The 22,242-nt window shown below is 40.1% G+C and overlaps 1 protein-coding gene across 1 annotated transcript in view; it reads right to left on the bottom strand.

Annotated features, from left to right (window-relative positions):
- TMEM132C (transmembrane protein 132C) overlaps positions 1-22,242 on the bottom strand; it is a gene marked incomplete at its 5' end in the record, with an annotated part of 92,918 nt that overhangs the window by 18,912 nt on the left and 51,764 nt on the right. Inside the window, one exon of the mRNA XM_010297184.1 lies at positions 9,333-9,476. Coding sequence (XP_010295486.1) covers positions 9,333-9,476 — 144 coding nt within the window. The remainder of the gene's footprint in view (positions 1-9,332; positions 9,477-22,242) is intronic.

Below are 22,242 nucleotides of genomic sequence, written 5' to 3'. Positions count from 1 at the left end.
CCTACAACCCACTAGAAGAAAAAGAATGAATTCGTTTCTTGAAATAGCCGAGGAATAGCTACTCCCATTCTGGAAACGGTGATGAGGGAGTACGGCAGATATTACACTTTAATAACTGATTTAAGACTCTTTACATTCTGCCTCTCCTAAAACTAACTGTCTGCAGTTTTCAATGGGTAACAAGGTCTTCGCGTTGGTGTTGCTTTGTTCTTGTAAACAGCTGCCGCATTCCAAATGTGGTTTCAAACCCTGCGATCAGCCGTCAGGCAAAGTTCCCAGCAACTCGCACTACTAACACAGGGATCGAGCCCTGAGCGCTGAAGAAGAGGAGAACTCTGTAAAATCAGGGCCATAGTTTAAAAGCAATTTGGACTCTCTCTGCTGAGAAGGGTCTATGTTTTCAGTATCAGCAGCCAGATTAGCAAAAATAAGCAGAAAACCCCCAAAGCTAGAGAGCATTTCTCAGGGAAAAGGCTGTACATTATCTAATCTCATTACAAAGATTTTGCTAGCAGCTTTGCAGAGCAGCAGCAGTACATTTAACTAACTGAGTATCATTCACTACGACAGAACTGAGAGAGTAAAAGGGGTACAAAATGCCAGCTGAGGCTGGAGGGCATCTATTTGCTCCCAAATGACCAGCTTTTGAAGCTGAACTGTAGCTACGCAGAGCCACAGGAGCTCTCTGCAGCCAGCATTATAACATAAGACAAAATCTGTCTGGTTTTGTGCACTCTGGAGTCAAATAATTTCTGAAAATGGGGCCAAACAGAGAGTTTGGCTCTCACTAGTGATATGTCAGACTATATATGCAGCATGGCCCCAACTATCTGCTTGGCAAAGCAGGATCACAGGGTGAATGCAGGGACTTTTAGTTCCATCTACACACTTTGGACAGTAGTTGCACAATTGAGAACATCACAATGCCTGTAATTTTCTAACTTAATATGTATTAAGTGTCTACAATATACAAATTCACAATGTGGAAATTACAGCTATTGGCAGAAACGGAAAGGAGAAGCGAACCATTATTTCTTCTGACTGTATTACTCAAAAAGGTCTGGAGAAAACTGCTTGTCTTCCCATCGTATCTAGAGCTGTCACAAGACTAATGTTATTCCTCCCATTTTCCCATTTCCAATTTCTACTTTCCTGGTCTTCATCTTGCAGCTTTGAAGCTGACTTTGAAGCACTTTCTGTGGAACTTGAGGCACTGTTACTGCCACTCTGCTTTGATTCTTCATTTGGGATGTACAGGTTTTCCATACTGGCATCACTAGCACAAGTACCGAGCTGGGTGAAGGCATGAGATGACAGGGAAAGAAGTCTGCAAGGGTAGGGTTTAAAACTTTCTTTAGCTGCCCTTGAAATTTTTGCATTTTATGTGATAGCAAGGTATTTACAACTTTTATTGCTGAATTTAAGTATGGCAGACTATGTCAATTTTGAGTTTCAATTTCCACAGAGGTTGACTGCTTGGGGAGTAGTGGTATCCATTAATGACAGAACGTCTTCTACGAAAGCTCCACATATTGCTGGCCTATATGCCATATTTGCATCTGACAGAAGTGTGTGGTAAAGTTTCATTTTTCTAAAGCTCCTCTGAAGTTCTTCCGCTCTACCGCTGTATATTGACCCAGTAAATTGCAGGACTATGAAAAATACGGAGGAGGGCAAGGAGGTGGACTTTCTATTTGCGATTCTGTTCAGAATATAACATATCATATTAGACTTACCAGAAGAAAAGCCTACACAGTCACAGGACTTCGGAACAGCAAAACAATGGAATTGCCATGCTGTGACTTTACAGTTTTTAAAGCTTTTCAGTTTCATACAGATCACAGGAACACACGGTATCAAAAGAGGGAAGAGGAGCCATCAGAGAAATAGGGTGCTGGGTTTGGACTCAGAAAGAGATACAGCTTCTGCTTTTGATGGCCTTCAAGGCTGTATTAGGGTGTGGTGAGTAGGAACTGTATTTGCCGTTCATCAGCTACCAGACATAAACTTCAGGAAGGTAATTTGTGGCGGCCCTTGGGGGTATCTGCACCACGCCGTGGATGTGACAGAGATGCCATGCTTGTTCTGAGCCTGCCGGTGTGTCCCGGCAGCCCCGCGCAGAGACCCTAGCTCAGGACGCAAAAGTGGCAGAGCTGTGCTGGCTCTCACCACGGTGTCACGCAGGGACTGAGCTTTCAGCTCCTGATTCTGGAGCTAACCAAGGGAGACTTGCAAGCCTGGGAATGAACACACCTTGTGAGGATTAGTCCAACCCGTCTACATTCCTTCCACAAAGTTATACAAATACTTTATTTTTCAAAATGAGAGTACTGCTACAATTTTGACTGTGTGGGCTGAAGTACCTGAAAGAGGCATCGACCCTCCATGAGTAGCTGCCTGCATATTGCGGTGGAGGAGGAGAGGCAGTAGCTGCTGTCATTTAGATTGGTCCCTCCATGCTTTCACCAAATCTTGCAGGACTGCCATAAAACCACAGCATAAAGCATTAAAGTGACTGCACAGAATATGGCCTGTGTATTATTAGACCACACTGGATTCCTGGAAGCCCCATCTAGTGACTTTTCATTTCTCCTTTTGCTTTATAGGGTTGAGTTAGGAATGAGACTTGTTTTAATCAGAAGTTTATCCACCTACTCGTTATTCAGCATGCTCAGCTCTACAACAGTTGCACCTAGCTAACAAATGCCAAACAGAGTTTTATTTGACCTAAGTAAAAAATGAGCGATAAATCAGTTGCATTATATTCACTGTAGGAGCTTTTTATTGGAAGTTAGTGTTCTTCCTTGATCAAAATAGCTGGTAGGAACAACCAGTTCTTTCTAGTCAGCCCCTTGTTTTTATTTTCTCCTATAACCTGCACTAAAAACATAATGTGAAGCCCTAAATCCTCTGAGTCTTGAAGGCTTTGCAATAAAGCCCCATACGAAGAATTTATGTGAATGCTGAGGTGCAGAAATGCAATGCAAGTTTGGACGCTTACCCTGCCATACGCAGCAGGAGTTGAAAGGTATGAAGGAAAACGTAACGCGCCTGTGACATGCCAGGGTTTGTAATGGGACAAAATCTTCTGAAACTCTGCTTTCCCTTGAAATCACCATCTGCATCACACTTCATCACAACCCACCACATCATTATCTGCCTCCAGATGCTGCTGGTAAGAAAGCACAGGGAAGAAACCTTAGATGCCATGGGCAACTTTGTTTTGAGCAGACTTAGCTTTCCTCTGACAGATACCTAAGAGTCCTCGTTTTTATATTTTGGCAGTATCTCTAATAACGTTTCACTGAACCAAGTACAATTATCTCCAAGCTATGTTTAGGACCAGAAGCACTGATTCTCTACAAGATCAGTCCTGTTATGCTCATCATGTCACACTTCAGTTTCAGGAGGGAAAGGACCAGATCTTGAATTAGCCCTGTGGAGAGCAACACACCAGATATTTAGGTCCTTCCTTAACAATCTCAAGCACTTCCGCATCCTTTAGCGCTGCAATGCACCAGGTACGGACAGTCACACCCCGATTCCCACTCATCTTCACACAGGTTTTGACAGACCAACGTATTTTGGCACTAACGCTTTCTTTAAAGCAACACTTCACACCCTTCCATCACACCAGTGTTTCCGTCATCCCCTGTCCCCATCTCACCACTCCCTGGGTGCCTGTTTTGTTCCCTCTTGTTGCATGTCTGGAAAGATCCAGTGGATCCAGGGACCAGCCGAGCCCTTACAGTAAGCAGCTCAGGTAGCAGAAGCTGGTGCTGCAGCAGGACGTTATCCCCAGTTAGTCCATCAGCTGTGGGACCATTCCCGTCAGTATATTTACGGCATGGGGACATCTGCTCTCACTGCCAGAACATCAGCCTTGCTTATCCATGGATAACCACACTTTTCTAGGTAGGCCTAATACAAATAAAGGGCAAGATGATTTCCTTTACTGGCAGACGCCTGCCTTTGAGTTACAAAGTCTGGCATCCAGCCCCCATACTCAGAGAGCAAGTGATTCCTGTTGCCCCAATATACAGCCACTGATTCGAGTCAGAGTACGTATCTTTCTATTTGGTGCCTACACAATATGATGAAAAGGCATTCACAGACACATAATCTTATAAAGATTTTTTTCCTCTGGAATAGCCATGGTACTACGAAGAAACATTGAGGAGCCTGGGGGACTGTCCCCATGCCATTAAAATTTCAGGGTGAGCTTTCCTGATGGCTTTAATGAGTGAAGCACTTTAATGGGCGCAGGACTGAGGCTTAAGAGTTCGATTCGTTAACAGCTGCCTGCAGCTCAGCCACTCAGTGTGGAAAATGCGTAACTCGACTTATAATAAAAATACCTATGGATGCTGCTAACTAGTGGTTCCTCTGCCTATCAAAGGGAAAACGGTGCTTCTGAATCTAGTTTTAAAACACATTTTAAGTTTTGCAAATACTGGAAAGTACGGAAGTACAGCGAAATTTCTTTGTAGTTAAATGACAACTGAAGAGGTTGAAGCATAGCTATTTGTGTATGATTGGGTATATTAAGACAATAGCAAAGTGTCATCTAAATAATGAAGTGCTGATGACTTTTCCTTAGTAAATAGGGTCTTGTGATATGGTTCCAGACATACAATTTTAAAAATAAATTACTACAATTAGTACACAGCTATTTATTTATCTCTCATGAAAATGTCCATCTGTCAGCTTCCTTATTGGCAAGCTGAGACTCTCCTACATCATGTGTTACACAGCATCCAGACTGGCCTTCAATCTGAAGAGATTCACAAATGAACAGCAGACATTTCAACATGAGTTTGCATCTATTTAGTAAGAATTAATTTCATTTCATAAACTGTTTCCACCACAAATGGCAAAATCTCTGAAACATTTATGAATCCTCAAAGACTATTTCACGTGAGTATGTTCCCTGACGTCAGCAGTATTCACAGTAAAGTTACTCATGCGTGTAGATGGTTCCTGGATTGAGCCTTTAAACAAGATCTGTAACCTTGACAGGTGTCTGTAAGTCCCAACACTATTGCTTCGAAAGTGTTGATACCAGCAGTAGTTCCAGCCTTTCCCATCTATTAAGCTAGAGTTCAACCTTAAACCCCCCCGCTAGATTTTCAGCCCGCAACAGTTCAGTGTTGCTTTGATCTGGGATTTTGTTTCCAGTTGCTGTGATGAGAGGGGCAGCTGTGACACTCTGTCATGGATTTGAGCTCCACGAGAAGATCCCAACAGTCTTGCAGTGGCCCTCACCTGCGGTTCGTGCCTCCCTCTGCTCATCGCCCCCAAGGACAGCAAGAGCCCACTGTTTATTAACAACTACTGAGGGACATCTTGAAGGCAAGGATCCGCGTTTCTTTCCAGTGATGACCACAGCAGCTGCATGTGTGGACTAATATTACCTGAATCCACATTTTGATCTGAATCCATCTCAAAGCTAATAATGCCATTTAAAAAAGAAAAGAAACTAGTAAATAAGGTCTTTAGAGTACGGTTCGAGGCTAATACACTGAGACTAGTATCCAGCTTTTAATTTACCAATTATAAATAACAGCAATACAATAAGAATATAATACCATGCATTCAGCATCCCCTCATGTGGCAATGGGATAAAAGCTAGTCCAAGAATGATGAAATACAAACCCAGAATGTTTACAGTAGCTTCCGAAATACATGTAGCACTGAAGATTTTTGAGCTTGGGTTATTTTAATGGAAAAAACATCCTCAAGTTTGTAATTATCAAGAGTTTTCAATCTGAAAATGTCACAAGGTGTTGCAAGTCTCCTGAAACTCCGCTGCTCTTCACAGCATGAAACCACATCTGCTCTAGCAGCCAGGCGACCCGGGAATACGGAGCAGTATTTGCTCTTGAGCAAACGGCACAAAAGCACCAGGAAAAGCAGCCACGTTCCACTTGAATTTCCAGGAGGTGAAAAGGAGCCTACGCATGCAACTGCAATTACTATTAATGGATCCAGATATATGGATCCTATTGGTAAATTCCAGCTTAGCAAAGTAAAATTTGGCTGTTGCTTGATTTTTAGTGCCATGATAGATTTTCTATCCATTTTTAAAAGGTTGGACCACTGTGTGAAGGTCTAGAGCATTCAAAGGTTTTAAAGTTCATGAAATCAACTGCAAATATGGAAGTAAAGAGGTGAAACTATGAGACAATAAAAAAGTAAAAAAGGGAGTAGCAGGCAGCAGATTAAGACAGGACAGAAACTGCGCGCTGAGCTGCTCCAGACCATGCTTATCGCTGGGGAAACTATTACCTGTTACTTGCAGGTACATCTTAGGTTTAGATTTCCATTGGGCTCTGTTACTGAGAACAATGTAATTGCATCCAAACTGAAGGCACTGTAAAACTTAAGACAAATAAGCTTTTATCTGATAGCCATTCAAATTGCTGGGTAGAAACGTTACGTTTCTTCACATGAACCATACAAACGGACACTTATTTATTTCATGGCTAAGTATTACAAGCCAAGTTCTAATAGGCACTGATTACCTTCAGCTTCTAGCCTAATTCTGCCTGTTGGCCTGAGCCCAAAGTGATCAGAAGTTCCACACAACTGAAATTAAACAAAAATATCTGTGTGAACCTCTAAATGATAATATGTCTACGTGTTAAATTGCTCTCATCAATAACTCCTTATTTTTCTTATTTTGTGGCTTGAATTCATCTACAGGCTTTCGTACCTGTAAATATGTTTTGGTCCTGCTATGACAGGGGTGCTTGGGAACATGAACTGTAAACACATGCACACATTCCGCGCTGAAGGTACCATGAACTCTTCCCAATGGATATAATTTGTGATGACCGGATTTCCGTCCCCCCCAAACAGGGAGGTTCCTTCTAACAAGGTATCTAAACCAGTATTTTACAGAGGAAGATGATATATCCAAAGAACTTAACATAAAAGCTTGATGGGGACTTTCAAAATGAACTAAGGATGAAAGGCCTTTGTGCTCCATTTGAAGCTTTCTGAATGCTTTTTAAAATCAGAACCAATATGAACATGTCAATTTGACTTGAACCCCAAACCTCATCTCCCCATGTAAAGAAATTTCCCGGAAACCGGAACATTCTAAATGAAAAAAAAGCCCTTTTTCCTTCACGATGAGATCGTAAAGCTTGTTCAAAGTATTTCATCGAACTCTGTTTTTCAACTAGCTGTATGTTTCATAGCAGCTAGCACTCATATCACAGATGCATTTCTCTAGAGATTCTGCATATATTTCTAAATACACAGAAGATAGTTTCTCTATTCATCTCAGCAATTTCAAAACATTTCTGAAGAGAAAGAAATTACACCTGAAAAATTTCTCTAGTCGATTCCTATAAACACTGTGTGTTAGCATCCAGTTATTTGTTTCACTTCACCTTCAGAGTGGCTAGACAGGGAGGCTTCTGGAAGCCACTTAAAAATGTTCTGAGAGTGCAAGCAGGCTCCATTTTAAGAAACCCTTTTAGCGGAGATAAATTATTTCTGTAGAAAATAAGAGAAGAGCACAGCAGGGTCCCAAGTGCTAATCAAAGGACATAGCGCTTCAAGAAAACGTACTTTCCAAACAAATTGTTGGAGAACTGCAACAGTCCAGCTGTACTGCAATTACTGCAAGAACACTCTCTTTTTTTTTTTTTTTGGTAGGATTTGGGAATTTCATTTCTTCTTGATCCATATGCTCCAAAGCTATAAAACCCAAAGTAATTTTTGCAGAGGGATTTGTATGTGGGAAATCATTGTGCTGTCATTTTCAATGCCTCAACTGGTGATGTAAAACACACGCCCATCGGATATATTTTTATCCCTGACCTGAGTCTTCCATTGAATGGAAGAACTTAACACCAGTCATTTTCACGGTTGGAAAGAAGAAATCCCCATGGGGCTGAAATTATTTGGTGAAATTTTGTAAGCTGTTCAAGCAAGACGGCTAATCTAGATGATCACAATAGTCCTCTTCTGAATTTATTTTTTTAATTTGTGAATGCTATCTTGTATTTTTTCTTACTCAGGAATGTGGTTTCCAGTAAGGTTACAATCAGGATGATCCCTAAACTAAATTCCAGGTATTACTTTGATTGGTAGTTAGGTGGCTACTTTAGGAAAAAGGTTAACAGGAATTCTTTGAGATTAAAAACTCTGTAAAGCAGCTGATATATGGGAGCACTTCAAGCTCCAGCAAACTGGAGAGATTTGTTTGGCTCTGAAGGATCTGCTGAAAGCAGAAAGCTTTCTGTAAAAGTCTTCTATAATGGCTTCATTAGTTCAAAGTATGACTGTTTTTCCCCACCTACTTGGTTACTGGTATAATAAATGCTTTTACATAAATTCTACAATAGCGCAGCAAACTGTTGGATCCTGCAAGCTCACAGGAGTTTTATTGCTCTCCATGAACCTAGAAACTGAACTGACTGTAATACATAAAGCTGTGGCATACTATTTGTATACCATACATCCAAGAGAGCTGGTAGCATATTAAAGACAACTAAAGAGTACCATCACAAAGCCCACTGTGCTATACGCTGTAAGCCCACATAATATAATAAAATCCCCGTTCAAAAGAGCTTATAGACCAAGGGTAAAATCATCCTTGCTTAAAGACCACGCACCATGAATGTCCTGTGTGGAAAGTGCAATGGGATTCATGTCTTTGTACTGACTCCAGGCACAACTGTGAATTTCCTTCAGGGCTTTGGTTACATATTCACTGCAGAAATAGCTGTGTTGCCTTAAGACAAGGCTACCCCACTGGTGTTTGTTACTGTGCGACATTAAGCTGCTAGAGCTAAACTGATGGACCGGTCATGTGAATGCTTTCTAGCCACTTCTGTGTAGAATCAAGTTGTTAATTCAAAACAGCTCTCAGCAGAATGTGAAGTCGACCAGGATGACTTTGCATTGCAGTTGTTGGGATGATTGAACACTCATCCAATCCATTCCACTGATGCAGCTGGGGAGGTAATAATCACAGCTGAAAAGGTGATAAGAAACATCTGGAGAGGCAGTACGAACAGCAGAGCTGGTTTTGCAGTGGATGAACTCTGTGCACAGAGGACTTGAAGTAACATTACCAAGACATTTTAAAATTAGGACACAAATAAAAAATAAACACTGAAATTCTACTGAAACCATGTGGTGGCTGAACTGTTGCACCTAACTCCCTCTTTTCTTAAAAATTCCTCTCCTTACGCTTTTGAAACAGCAGTACAATTAAGTTGCAGGACTTCATTTAGTGGTAGTTCCCAGGCTATTATCCTTCTGTATATAAAAAGACATAAAATTTCAGAGGCCAATGCATGGCATGAACTTACTTTAATGACGTCTTCATCAGAGGATTTGCACTCAACTGATTCAGAGATGTCTGTCACAGCGCTGTTCTCCTCAACGGAGACCACTTTGATGGGCACTGCCACTGTTTTTCCTGTGAGAATCGCGGTGTTCAGAATTTCTGTGTCCTGTACACAAAACAAATCACAGCGCTGTTCAGAAATAGCTAAAGAGATTTCTGAAAGGCAAACATAAGCTCTTCAGCTGGACTTATACTCAAGAAAGATGCCTCAGTTCTCAGTGGCTAACGATCTAATCTCACCTTCAGATAGGTGCAACTTGGGTAAAACATAGTAAAAGCCCAATTATATTTTATCTGCTAAATAAGCACAGCCAGCGGCATTGCCCACTGTTAAAACAGTGAGTAAAAATCAGTCCAGGCAGGCATACATCACAGGTAGCTTCTACTTTTTAAATGTGGGGCTTTTCCCAGTATTTACCTTCTAAAACATGAATTCAGAGTTTTTGCCAATTCAAACGGGATTTGATTGGGAATGTTTGGGACAGGATGCAAGAGCCTTGAAAGTAAAAATACTGCTCTTCGAACATAAGCCCATTGCAAAGACGGGGCCGCTCTGTGAACTTTATATCTGGAATTGTTTCAAGATTATTTAATTTCCTTTGATACGGCCAATGAAGCAATGTAAGGAATCCAGAAAGAGTTAGTGATGCTATTAACTGCAGGGAAAATAACAAGGAAATCTGAAGTCTGAACTTGGGTCATGGCATATAAAAGCCTTTCAACGCACTATCAACTAAGCCAAGTCTTCTAACTCCTGAACTGTTTCAGCATCACCATATTCCCAGGATGCTCATGCCGGAAGAACTTCAAAGTTTTCTCCCATTTTTCAACTTCCAAGTCTATAAAGTGAATAAAATATTCAGCAAAATCCTCAGCACCAAAATCATGAGGACTGAAGTCACTGACGTCAACAGCAGCAAAATGGGGCACTGATACTATTGACACTGTTTTCGATTCAAGTTTAGTGAGTTTGAAATCTAGGTCAGATTTTCTTTTCATCTTGCAACTTGTTATTTCTCAGGTTCTCCTACAGCTCTCATAAGAAATTCCATCAAAATTATAAAAAATTGTTAAAAGGAATGTTGACTGTTCTAGAAAAGTAAGAACCCTAAATAATTCCCTATGGCATATATGAAAACAAAGCTACCCAACACAGTAAATCACGGCCGGATTTATAAATAACGTTCTCAGAAAGTCTAAAGCCATTCTCAGGAACTCCTGATTTTCAAAGGTGGAGAACACCCCCAGCCGTCTCCCATACAAATTCTGCCGGGTTCCTGGCGCTTTTGAACACCAGAGCGCTGTAGTGAAATACATGGCTTTTAGAGCTTAACTTCTGTCCCCAAGCTTAAAAATTTTCTTCCAAAAGTATTTATTTCCATGTACTGGTATTTTGTTAAGGCCAGAAACAGATGCAAAGGAGCAGTTCTCAACATTTGTCAAAAGAAACCTCAGTAACAAACCCAGCTACTCTTCTGTCTGCAGATTTTCAAAGCAACAAACACTGAATAACCCACACAGGTTCACCAAAAAGCAGGTTCACCATATTTTCTGCTGTGTATGGCTACTGCACATGCTGTATGTCCTTTGGAATTAATCTTTTGCTTCGATCCCTTAAAGTCTTATTTTTTGTGACTCTTGAGTGTTAAACACTTGGAACTAAGGACTCCAGGGCAAGAGAGTTTGTGGAAGTGACATGACATCTTTTCAGGCTATCTCAGCTCTGCTTTGAAGTGATTCTACTCAGATCCAGTTCTTCCTTAGCAACTGATATGTACCACTGATAGAGAGATCTAATTTAAAGGGACAGGTTCAGAGGAAAAGAAATCCCATAAATAGAAACAAGTTTCAGATATAAAACATATTCTGTGGCTTGGGGATTTACCCGTATTTGTATTTAACGGTAATTTTTGAAGGTCAAGACAAATGAGAGAATCATATACACACAAAACAAGAAAGAAACAAGCCCTGCACCACTGCCAAGAAAATAAAAACAGAAACCTGATTATTATACCATGAGGTGAAACTTCTGTGCCACAAGCAGCAGCGTAAATTCATCATCCAGGTTTAACTTGCAACAAGCTGCCCGGGAGTCACCAGAAGTCCCTCCAGCTCAGCTTTGCTCATGCCTGCAACGTTGAGTAATCAGTGGCCTCAAGATGAAGTCAAATATCAAGGAGGAGAGGAGAGCAGGTAAGTGGGAAGCCCTGCAGACAAGACCACCAGGCACTCTGACCCGCATGAGGATCCTGTGCTCCTGACTCCCCAGCCCTGCAAAGCACCGGGGAAAAACCAGCCGCTTAGTCCACTCTGGCATTACCCTGCGTGATGTGGTGAGACTACTACTGGTAGTATCATGCTACATCATGTTTGCTGCACCACCAGCCACGGCTGCAGCTAAACTCTCAGCCTACACCAGAGTATAAAATCCAGTATTGGAGATAGGGTTTAAAAAAATGGGATGCAATGAAGTTAAATGCAAGTTGTTTCTCTTCTGTAGGAACAACTAATCCTATAAATACACGTCAGAAAATATACAACAGGAAAAGCTGCTCTCAGAAAAGCATTTGGGGTCTACAGCGATCACAAACTGAATGCAAGTCAGCCACTGCATGCTGCTGTGGCTAAAAACACAACCAAACCAACCAAAGAACCCTCCCGCAGGAAGTTGTATTAAGAGGTGTATCACTTGTAAGATGTGAGGTATTCCTACTCAGCACTAGCAAGGCCTCAGCTAAAGAGCTACGTCCAATTTTGAGAACTATACTGCACGAAAAAGCTTTCTTAAGTGAAATGAAATAAGAAAGAACAAGGAGAATAAATCAAAGAGTAGAAAATAAGATCCATGAGGAACAACTGAAAGAATTGGAATTATTTAGCCTAGAGAAGATTATAGGGAAAGATGATTACTGTCTCCGTATACACAAAAGTCTTCCAAAAATGAGTAAGAATGAACTATTTTCCATGTTCATGGACAGAACCCGAAGTAATGGCCTCAAGCTGCAACAAGGAAGATTTGTTTGACATTAAGGCAATCTTTATTATAAAAATAATGACAAAGAACTGATGGAATAGGTTGTGTAGAAAAAAGAAAATGCACAGTCTAGCCTAAGAATAAACCTATCCCAAATAATATGATCCTTCTTCACTGGACAAAAGAAAATGATCTATACCTTTAAAATTGAAAAACCTGACAGGCAAATGTGACTGTTATTCCTGCTTTCTGCACTATATAGTGCAGAGCTGATGTACCAATTGGTAAGTAATAATCCGTCACTTCTGCTTCTCTCTTTCCAATAGGACATTATTGGTGTATCTGAATTCTAAGTGGCTTTGATATAAAGCCATTATTACAAAGGTTAAAAAAACCTTTTCAAATTTCCCAAGACCTTTCTGAAGAGAAGACAGAAAATTTGGCTACTGGCACATTACCAGCAATTAGAAACCTCAGTCTTCTGCCCTGTGCTAATGGTTTCATTAAAGGAAGTAGTGTGCACCTGAATGAATTTATTTTGATTAATTAATTCAGAGATGCATCTGCCCCAAAATTCTAAAAGGCATCGTTTGTCATGATAAAGGGCTACTGAAATTTTACATCCCTTCTCTGTAGCCCAATATGAACTTCAGGAATTTCAAATTCATCATGTGCACAAAGGAGATAGAAACATATTGTAGATACTACCTAACGGCTTCATAGCTAGTACCATTACAATCGTTACAGATCCTCAGCATTAGGAAGCAATTGGTAGCCAGCTTGCTACAGCGTTGAGCAGGGACAGAAACCTTGGTGTTTCACCTCCACTGAAAGCAGTCAGAACTCATTGGTATTACACAGATTAAGAAATACTGAACTATAAGCAATTAATATATTACATACTATGTTAAGAGCAATTCTCACATCTGCCACTTCTCTTAGTCTGTAAGTGCCCTACACTATTCAACTGTGATATAAAAAAAAAAAGGGACCAAAAAACCAAGTCCTGATTCTATTGTCTTCTTGTTTAGAACTAAAATAGAAAAATGTGTGTCCTAGATCCCTGTATATGGAAGAGCCTTATGGCACAACTTCTGCCTCCTCTGTGTTTCCTTTCTATTGCTGCAATAAAGCCAAAGGCTTTAATGTAACAGAGAAATGACCCACTGTCTGCAGCCACACACAGGCTGTTATGCAGAAAGCTCTAAATAATGTATGAAAGGATCCATGGTCCAAGACTCCTCAAAAGCTGAACTGCAACTCATAAAAATAAAAGAAACTTCAATAGAACTTGTCTGCTCTGCAATCCTGAGCACTCTGACCGTGCACCACAGACAAGGGGGCTCTGATTCAGCACCCGAACCTGTTTCTCTTGCATTCTTGCCACCTCCTGTAATATCCTTGATTATCCACTGATAAACAGAAACAGTCGTTGAATCTTTAAGGCTATGTCAAGCAACATCAAAAAAACAATTGTTCTCCCATCAGAACAGGAAACAAGATAGCTGGTATAGGTGGTGATTTTAATGTTTTCTTTTTAAACACAATATACTATCCTGTTTGCAAGCTAATTTGGGAGTATACAAACAAGGTTACTAAGAAACCTTTACAGAGACTAAGAACTCATTTAAAATGCAGGTGCTTTTCAAAAATCACAATATCTTGGCCATTTCCACATTCTTCAATTTTTAAAACCCCCAAAGAACTAATCTACTTTCTGTGCAGGCAGCAACTGAAGTTTTAAAATCAAATTTATTTTGTGTGGCAAAAGACTGAAAGCATCTGATAGCAATGTCTGGACTTGTTCCAAATAAATTAAAAAATGGGGAAAATAGTGTAAACAAATTGAAAAAAGAGAAAGAGGGTGACTTATAAGTAGGCGTCAATATCCAGGTTGGAAAGAAGTTTCGGTAAGTGTATTGCAAACTCCAAAAAAGCAAGGGTTGTTATTTCCAAAGTCAAAATGCAGAACTACACATATAATTCTTATTAACACAGAAGGGAGATGTGAGCTCTGAACTTCTTTGGAAGCCTCAAACTGTCTTTGCAGTGCAATGACCAAATCCCAACATCTGACAGAGATGATGGCAGAGACAGAATTGGTTTTCTTGTATGAAGAACAACCTACAAACTCCCAGGTAGGATGGTTCTTTACTGTTACCTGGGCATCCCTTCAATGAATACAACATATGAAGGAAATCATTACTATCTAAACATATTTAATTAACAAACAGTAGCATTAAAGAACGTTTTTTCTTGTTCCTCTAATGGTTAGACATGAGGCTGTAATCAAAGGAGATATTCAACTGCAAACCATTGAATGGTGTACCTAAGAAATTACTTAAAAAATGTATTGATAAGTTTTAACTTCAAACTACATCTCATAACCAAAACTGAGGAAAATGTCTTCACCCAACACATTTTCATTATCCACTAACAAAACATCTACTCTTCCCCAGACAGTATCTTGTGTACTAGTCTAGCTCCAATCAGCACTACGTTTGCTTACTCAAAACCCAACCTGAACCATCAGACTCTTCATCAAGGGCACAGAACCCTACCTCCTCTACACAGGCCTCTAGCATGCTTCTGTGACTTCAGAAATGAAGCCCTGAGGTCACAACCTGATACCTACTACAGATAAAGAAAAGCTTCTCTGCTGGTGTAGGTATGCAAGTGTGGTATGAAATCCTCACAGCACCAGCAACTTCTACTGTTCATCTGCCTTCCCCAGATAAACAAAGTAAGAGGGTTAGGCAGCTTTCCCACCTCGTTAGAGCTAAGCACTTGATAAGCTGTGACTCAAGTGCAACTAGTTAGCAACTAGTTAGGACAACGGGGTAGTCCCGTTCATTTCCCTGCATTCTTGATTTGGAAAAAAGAAAAAAAAAAGATTTAATCAAGAAGCCCACAGGTGACGACTGGTGAGTTCTAGCAGACTAGCAGTGTGGAATTCCTCTGTGTGTGCCTGTATCCAGTTACCGCAGTTAGAAATCTCGATATTAGATTTGAGTAGATCAGGAAAAGAATCAAGTGGCATTTCAGAGAAAAATGCTGAGATCGGAGTCAGGCAGGGAGTCAGGCTCCGAGACCTGAGTTCCGCGAGACCATTATACAGAATTTGATGCAAGTATCACCACTCTACAGGAAGTCTCTGAGCTTTCCTGCTTGGAGCCAATATTATGATTTGGAGTACCATAAATTTTTGTTCATACTCTGATCTCGATTACATGAGGGTTACTTTGGGCAAAGTCCACTAGCAGTAGTATTGTCTAAACATTTTCTCCCACAGCTGCACTCATTGTGCTACTTCCCAGAAAAGTCAGCAGAACTGGTGTTCAGAAAAATCAGTACTTTTTTAGAAAGGGAAAATAACACCCATAAAGCTAATGTATTCTAGCCAGAGCTGAGAAGAAGCATGTGCTCACATTTGGTCATTTGAAGTTAGGTACCACTATGGTTGACTCTGCAGGAATCTCACACTTTATTCTGCTCGTGTCTAAGTCAGGGAACTTCCACGGATGTCAGTGGGAGCTCTGCGCAAAGGGCAAGAATACAGAATACAAGCCTTAGCTGCTTGAGTTTAGCTGAAGAGCAAACCTTATGTTCATCCAAGCTCTCAACTGTAAGAAGGCAAGCATTCAGCCATGACTAATTTAGGGACTAATTCAACATTAAATTGCAGCAGAATGAGGAAGCAAAGTGACAGCTGTTTAATTAAACTCTAAATCCGATTAGATGGTGTTATCAAGAGAAATCCATGGGAGCCTGAGGTCATGAGAATGGTCCTGTTTACAGGCTGAAAATTCTGTAAGTGGAATCTCATAATGATATGAATCATAGCTTAGCATTAGGATTTCTCCCTCATACAAACACACTACCTCGTGAGTAGCAAACCTATGCTGTAGACCTGAGGAGTCACACAGAAAAGCCAATTACGTTTTAATTTATAAGGAAAGTTTCTTGAAAACGTTTGTGGAAAAGAGGCAGCTAGGCACTATCCACCTTAAAGTCAAAGCAGTATTTGCCATATGGAAAAAGGACAGAAGAGCCCTTGCATGCTGTTGACAGCACTTGAATCGGTGGAGACAATGCCTACGCAGGAGAGCTCCAGGAGCTGTACTGTGTTTCCAACTGTTGTTCCACCCATCACCCTTGATGAAGGGTGACACCTTGGCAACACATTTACAAGAGAAGAACATGGAGAAGAGATAAAATAAACTCTGCATACGCCAGTTGCAAGCACCATAAATACTCGACTGATGAGCACTAAGTTATGCATCACAAGTTTCCAGGGCATCCTAGTTAGAGTGATGCACAGAGCTGTACCGCACTGCAGACAAATGTTATGCTGATTTCTGAGTCTGGTAACATGGCAGTTGTAGATTTGAGTTATTAATACTACTATGATTACATCTGATTAACAAAATTACATTGTTAGACAGCTGACTTTGTTTATCTACATAATCCCATGATTAAAAGTAAATTATACATTGTGCTTTCTGCCAACTGGATTCCGTAACGCTCCACATTCACAATAAATGAGAAGGAAAAGAAGCTGATATTCTGTTTTTAAATTTTTAGCACACACTTCAGAAGAACAGGAGTGTTTCTACAGACCAAAGAGTTTGCATCATGACTGAGGACCTTCCTGAGGCAAATTCGCTCCATCACAGGCAGCAGGGAAGAGCAAATTCTGTTAGTCAGATTTTGGTTTGCTCTTTTCTTTCACTCAATTCCAATGCTATGAGCGCATCGCATGTAAATCCTGCTCTGCTTCATTCATCGGTTTATAACATGAGGACTTTTACTTCACGAGTAATATCACATGGCAAAAGAAATGGGGTAATGCCATTAAGCAGTAAAACCAAAGCGAGGCAACCTGCTTACCGAATAGCACCCCTCAGTGTTCAAACATGGAACACTGATGGCATCCAGGTTACACCACTCTGAGGTCCACAGTGCCAAGGAAAATGTAAACTAATGGACAAATTAACAGTGGTGAAAGATCTACATAAGAAACAGACTTATCCAATAAAAGTTGCCAGTTCTGCATTTTGTTTCTGAGATCCTTTGTTCTACTATCCTCATCAAAGTTTCTTTTGGATGCTAATTCTTTTCGACACGTGACAACACTATGAGGTATCTTCTCTTTATTAAATCCTTGTTACATGGCCAATAATGTACATGGCACAAAAATTAAGGACAATACCTGCCCTGAAGAACAAATAATGTGAAAGTCAAACACAGATTAAAACATTACCCATGGAAAGACCCAAAGGTGGACGCCGGCATTGTTCTGTCCCTAGAATGCACAACATTTGTTTGAAGAGCTTGACCGACGTGGTATCTGTGGGTCTCTATGAGTCTTAAAGAAGGTAGATGGAGAAAATGTAGAAACAGGACGTAGGGAGGGCATTCAGACTCCTATTTCTCACCTCCCAGAAGAGTGGCTGTGACCATCATCAGTACACAGGTAAAGCCCATCAGTGCACAGGCTAGGCTGGGGCCTCTTACCCATTCCTCCTGCGGCTGAACCACTGCAAAGAAAATAGCGGCAGATTCCTGGGGCCAAAAGGAGAGAAAGCAAAAGGCACCCAGCTGGGATGGGAATGTCTCTAGCCCAGCACAATCTTCCTTGTAGTTTTTGTGAACCATCTAACTTATGACGAAGACCTGAGTGCCTTTTCAAAATGGGAACACAGTGTTCTGCAAATTCAGTGCCTGTTTACAGTCTCCATATTGAGATAAATCTTAGTTACTGGCCTTCCACATTAGCAACTAGACCATTCCTTTTTCTTCCTTGCTTTTAAGAGTTTTCAAATACCCTGTCAGTGGAATTTTTGAGTCCTGATAAATTACACTCTGTAGACAGAAAAGGAGAATGTAGAATATATTAACAGATAGGGATGCAGAAAAAAATCCTTGGATTCTCGGATGACTAATCCACACGTCCCTTGCAGTGAATCTACCCTGTTAGCATTCGAAAGTGCAAAAGGGAACACAGTCAAAGATTATTTTGATTTAGCACATGCAGGCTTTATTGCTAAACATAGTTCTATCATCAGCCAAAAGTGAACATCTCTCTTAAAAAGAGACTGGTGCAACTGAACAAAATTAACCATGCTTTTAATTGGTTTGTTCTGTTTACAGTTAGTGACGTAAAATGATGGGAAAATGTCATAAAGCCATTACTCAAATCTGTGTATTCAATGAAGGCCACATTGACTTAAGGTCAGGTACAGGGGTCTGATGCTACCCAGATTATTATGATAACAGGATCTCACTTCTTATTACTTGTAATTTTGAATAAAAAAGTAAAATCTTATCAGCATATACTGTTCCCATGTGCACAGTCCATAAACAGCATTCTGGCTAGCAGAAAAACAAGCAATAGACACAGCCTGTTTTATAATGAGGATGAACCCTCTAAAAAGGACAGTGAGAAACATTTTGCTTCAAGCTGCACATTAACAAAAGCCCTTTCTTCAGAGCTTATGGAAACAGCAATTATACTAGCAGTCAGGGTAGCTTTCTGTGATCTGTTAAAGAGGGATAACCAGTCTCTGTCTCTTCATTTCCAATGTGTTTGAAACTAGGTGGAATGAAGAAACCTTATTAGGTTCTTTCTGGAGAGTAGGTCCAGAAAGGTATAGTGCCTCTGAAGGTCCTGTCACTTCTTCCACTTGTGAACAACTGAGAATCAAATTCAGATTTCTTTTAACAAATCTGTTTCAGAAGTAATGTTTACTGTATTTGTTAGACTAAGTTTATCGTATGCAGGTCACAAAGCCAATTCAAAACTTGATTTTGGAGCTATAATAGTTTGCCACAGGCACTGAGACTAACCAAGAAATCTTATTTCCTCTCCCTTGTGGAATCAGTATCCAGGCGCTTCCATTAATATTCCTACCAGTAAAGTTCCACTGCCAGAATATCAATGCTACTTGTATTTATTATTTGTACAAAAGTAACCCCACTCTGGCTCCACATGATAGCTGGATGTCGATATGCTGAGCAGTGACTATAAGAAGAGACTCTTTCTACACCAAGGAGGAAAAAAGAGCAACCAGATCAACTGATTCTCAGCACATCCTGGTGAATAACCGATTCTTGTTGTTTTCTGAACAGATCTAGGAATGAGAAAAATCATTTCCACACCATCTGATGCAGTTTGATTTTGGCTTTCTTGCTGAATAAAAAACTTAGAAAATATTGAAGTGTTCTAGTTTTCTTTCCATTTTGTTTTCCAGTAATATCTGAGGAAATATATAGCCCCAATGTTATATCAAAACAACACCACCACCAACAAACAATTTACTTTTATTTATGAAGTATGGACCCCCAAACACCACGTTCACTAGATGGATCTTGAGTTGATCACTTACGGCTCTTTCAAATTTTTTATGTATTAAATCTTTGTATTGCTTTATCTTAAAACCTGTCTTTACCTAACATAAAGCAAGGTGGAATGAGAAACGTGTGGTCCTTTTCCCACATAGAACATGGATTCAGTTAAGGCAATGATTATTGACCCCTTGGAGAACCTGCATCCTTGCAGGAGCTTAGAAGACGCAGATATCTAAATTGTGAGGGACTAAACTAACTACCAAGTGTGTTGGAGAGGCATTGCCTCCAGCAGCAGCAACCAGCAAACCTTCTGCAAGGAAAGAGATGTCAGACAGACTCCCCCAAGACTGCCGACAAGCGAGTACAGTCTCCAAAACTCCTTCCTTCCACCTGTCCCAAGAGCTGTTCCACTGCTTGAATCAGGCAGAGAGTACCACGCTTAGCTCACACGTGACAATGTATTGCACTGGCATACACCACTTCTTTTTTTTAATGAATCAAGTAATCAAGAAATAACTTCAAACCTTCCCTACCGCCCTAAATTACTCCGACAAGATGATCTCATAAGATAATCTAACCCCCTAGGCGATGGAAAATACAAATTAATAAGGACATGAAATAAAATCCACTGAACATTTTCATGCTTGATTGTGTCTTCCTTTACCTTAAAAGCTGTGCATAGTTTGCCTTTTTAAAGTGTCTATCATAATCAATGTGTATCAACAGTGACTGAGCCTCTGGCTGGGGGCCTCTCTGTTTTGTAGGAGCTGTGACACTAAATTCAATTAGGTACAGTTCACTAAAAAGACAAGTACTATGCTAACACTGTCTCTATTTCCTGTTGACTAGAACAGGTATGTCAGAATCCAGTGGTCGATATGTATTTTCAAAGAAAGATGGGATTTCCTGCTGTGTGGAGGAAGAGTCTGTAACTGCAAATTACTTCAAAGGAAACAATTCTGGAACCACTTAAAATGTAGAAAAAGTTTTAAGGGCAACTGCAGGAGATAGAAAGATGAAATGTGGGCTTCTGCTTCCCGTAACCACTTAAAATATAGAAAAAGGACATAAAGGTGACTGGAGAAGACGGGAAGCAGAAACCCACATTTTATTTCTCTGTACTTAGACATAAGCGAAACAAAAAATCTGATTCTTTAAAAGATGCGTATGTACAACACAGGAAACTACCCGCTCTTTGTGGAATTTCATTCCTTACTTTCAGTATTTTGCTAAATTGACTTAGAAATGAAAGCACTTACATAGGAAATGCATTACCTAGAGAGAAAAAATTGTAGCTATGGGTTGAAATGTGAGTGATTACCTGAGATATTCCAACTCCAGCATCATTACTGGTTATTTTGAGCATAAAAAATGCAGACAGATGAAAAGCTGTGAAGTGGGAGGTTAAAAGCCCTTATTCTGAGACCAACATACTTGAGAACCTTCGCTGCTGTTGTTTCAGAGCATAGTTACTTATGGATATAAGTATACTTAGGGACACTTACGAATCCCACACTTACACCTGATGAATACGAGCAATAAAGTGTCCTTTTATACATTTTATACATTTTTAGAGTGCATAAATTATACATATTTCATCTATAGTACATATATGACAATATCTACAATATGTACTCATACATATAATTTTTTATCTAACAAGCACTCTTAGGAGAGTAGCCACATGCTTGGAAAATAGAGTGGAGAGAAACATGTATTAACAACATCAGTTCAGTGACTGTAGCTACTCACAACATTCCCAGGAAAGGATAAATATTTGTTTGATTCCAAAAGCTGTGTCAATAAAATAGCCTCAGAAATTGCAACACGTTCTATCCTTTCTAATCACAAAAATAGCTTTTCATTTCCTCAAACATCTAAGGAATAATTGTCGGAGCAAGCCTTCAGCTATGATGAACACCTCTCCACTGCTGAATGGTCCTATTAAGTTTATCACAGATGGGAGTGGGAATATTGGTAAAGCCTGAATGGGGGAGAGAGGCAATAGCCACCTGGTGATCTTATAATGGAATAGTTCATGGATGCTTAAGCAGCCATGGATAGAGCTATATAATATCTTCTTGCTGAAATAATTTCACGGCTTACAGTTTACTTATGTTGCAAAAGGACTAATATGTGAAACTTGTCAATTGAAGGGCATTTTCTGAGTTCAGTATCTGTCAGTCATTTACTTTTCTTTTTTACAAGTCCGAGGAAGTTATTTGGAAATGGACCCCCAGTTAAATGGGGTTTGCTCCACCATTAGGCAGAACCAGCACAGCTCCGGTGATCTCTCCAGTCTGTGACAACCGTGGGAATATAGCTGGTAGTAAAAAGGCAATTTTCATTAGCAATTTGAAATTCTTCCCATGTTCATTTCAATTAAACCTGCGGCCCTGTTATATAGTTGGCTATATATCTATAATAATATTGCTGTAATAGCTGTAATCAATAGACAGTTGCAGATTGAAAATATACAAGCATATTAGGATACATGCATGGATGCACACACAATTACACACTACTTGTATATATGTGAGTAATCTAC

This window comes from Phaethon lepturus, unplaced genomic scaffold (assembly GCF_000687285.1).
Source record: "Phaethon lepturus isolate BGI_N335 unplaced genomic scaffold, ASM68728v1 scaffold9951, whole genome shotgun sequence".
NCBI lineage: Eukaryota > Metazoa > Chordata > Aves > Phaethontiformes > Phaethontidae > Phaethon > Phaethon lepturus.
The sequence above is the reverse complement of the archived record's forward strand: the minus strand, read 5'-3'. Positions and strand labels throughout refer to the sequence as shown.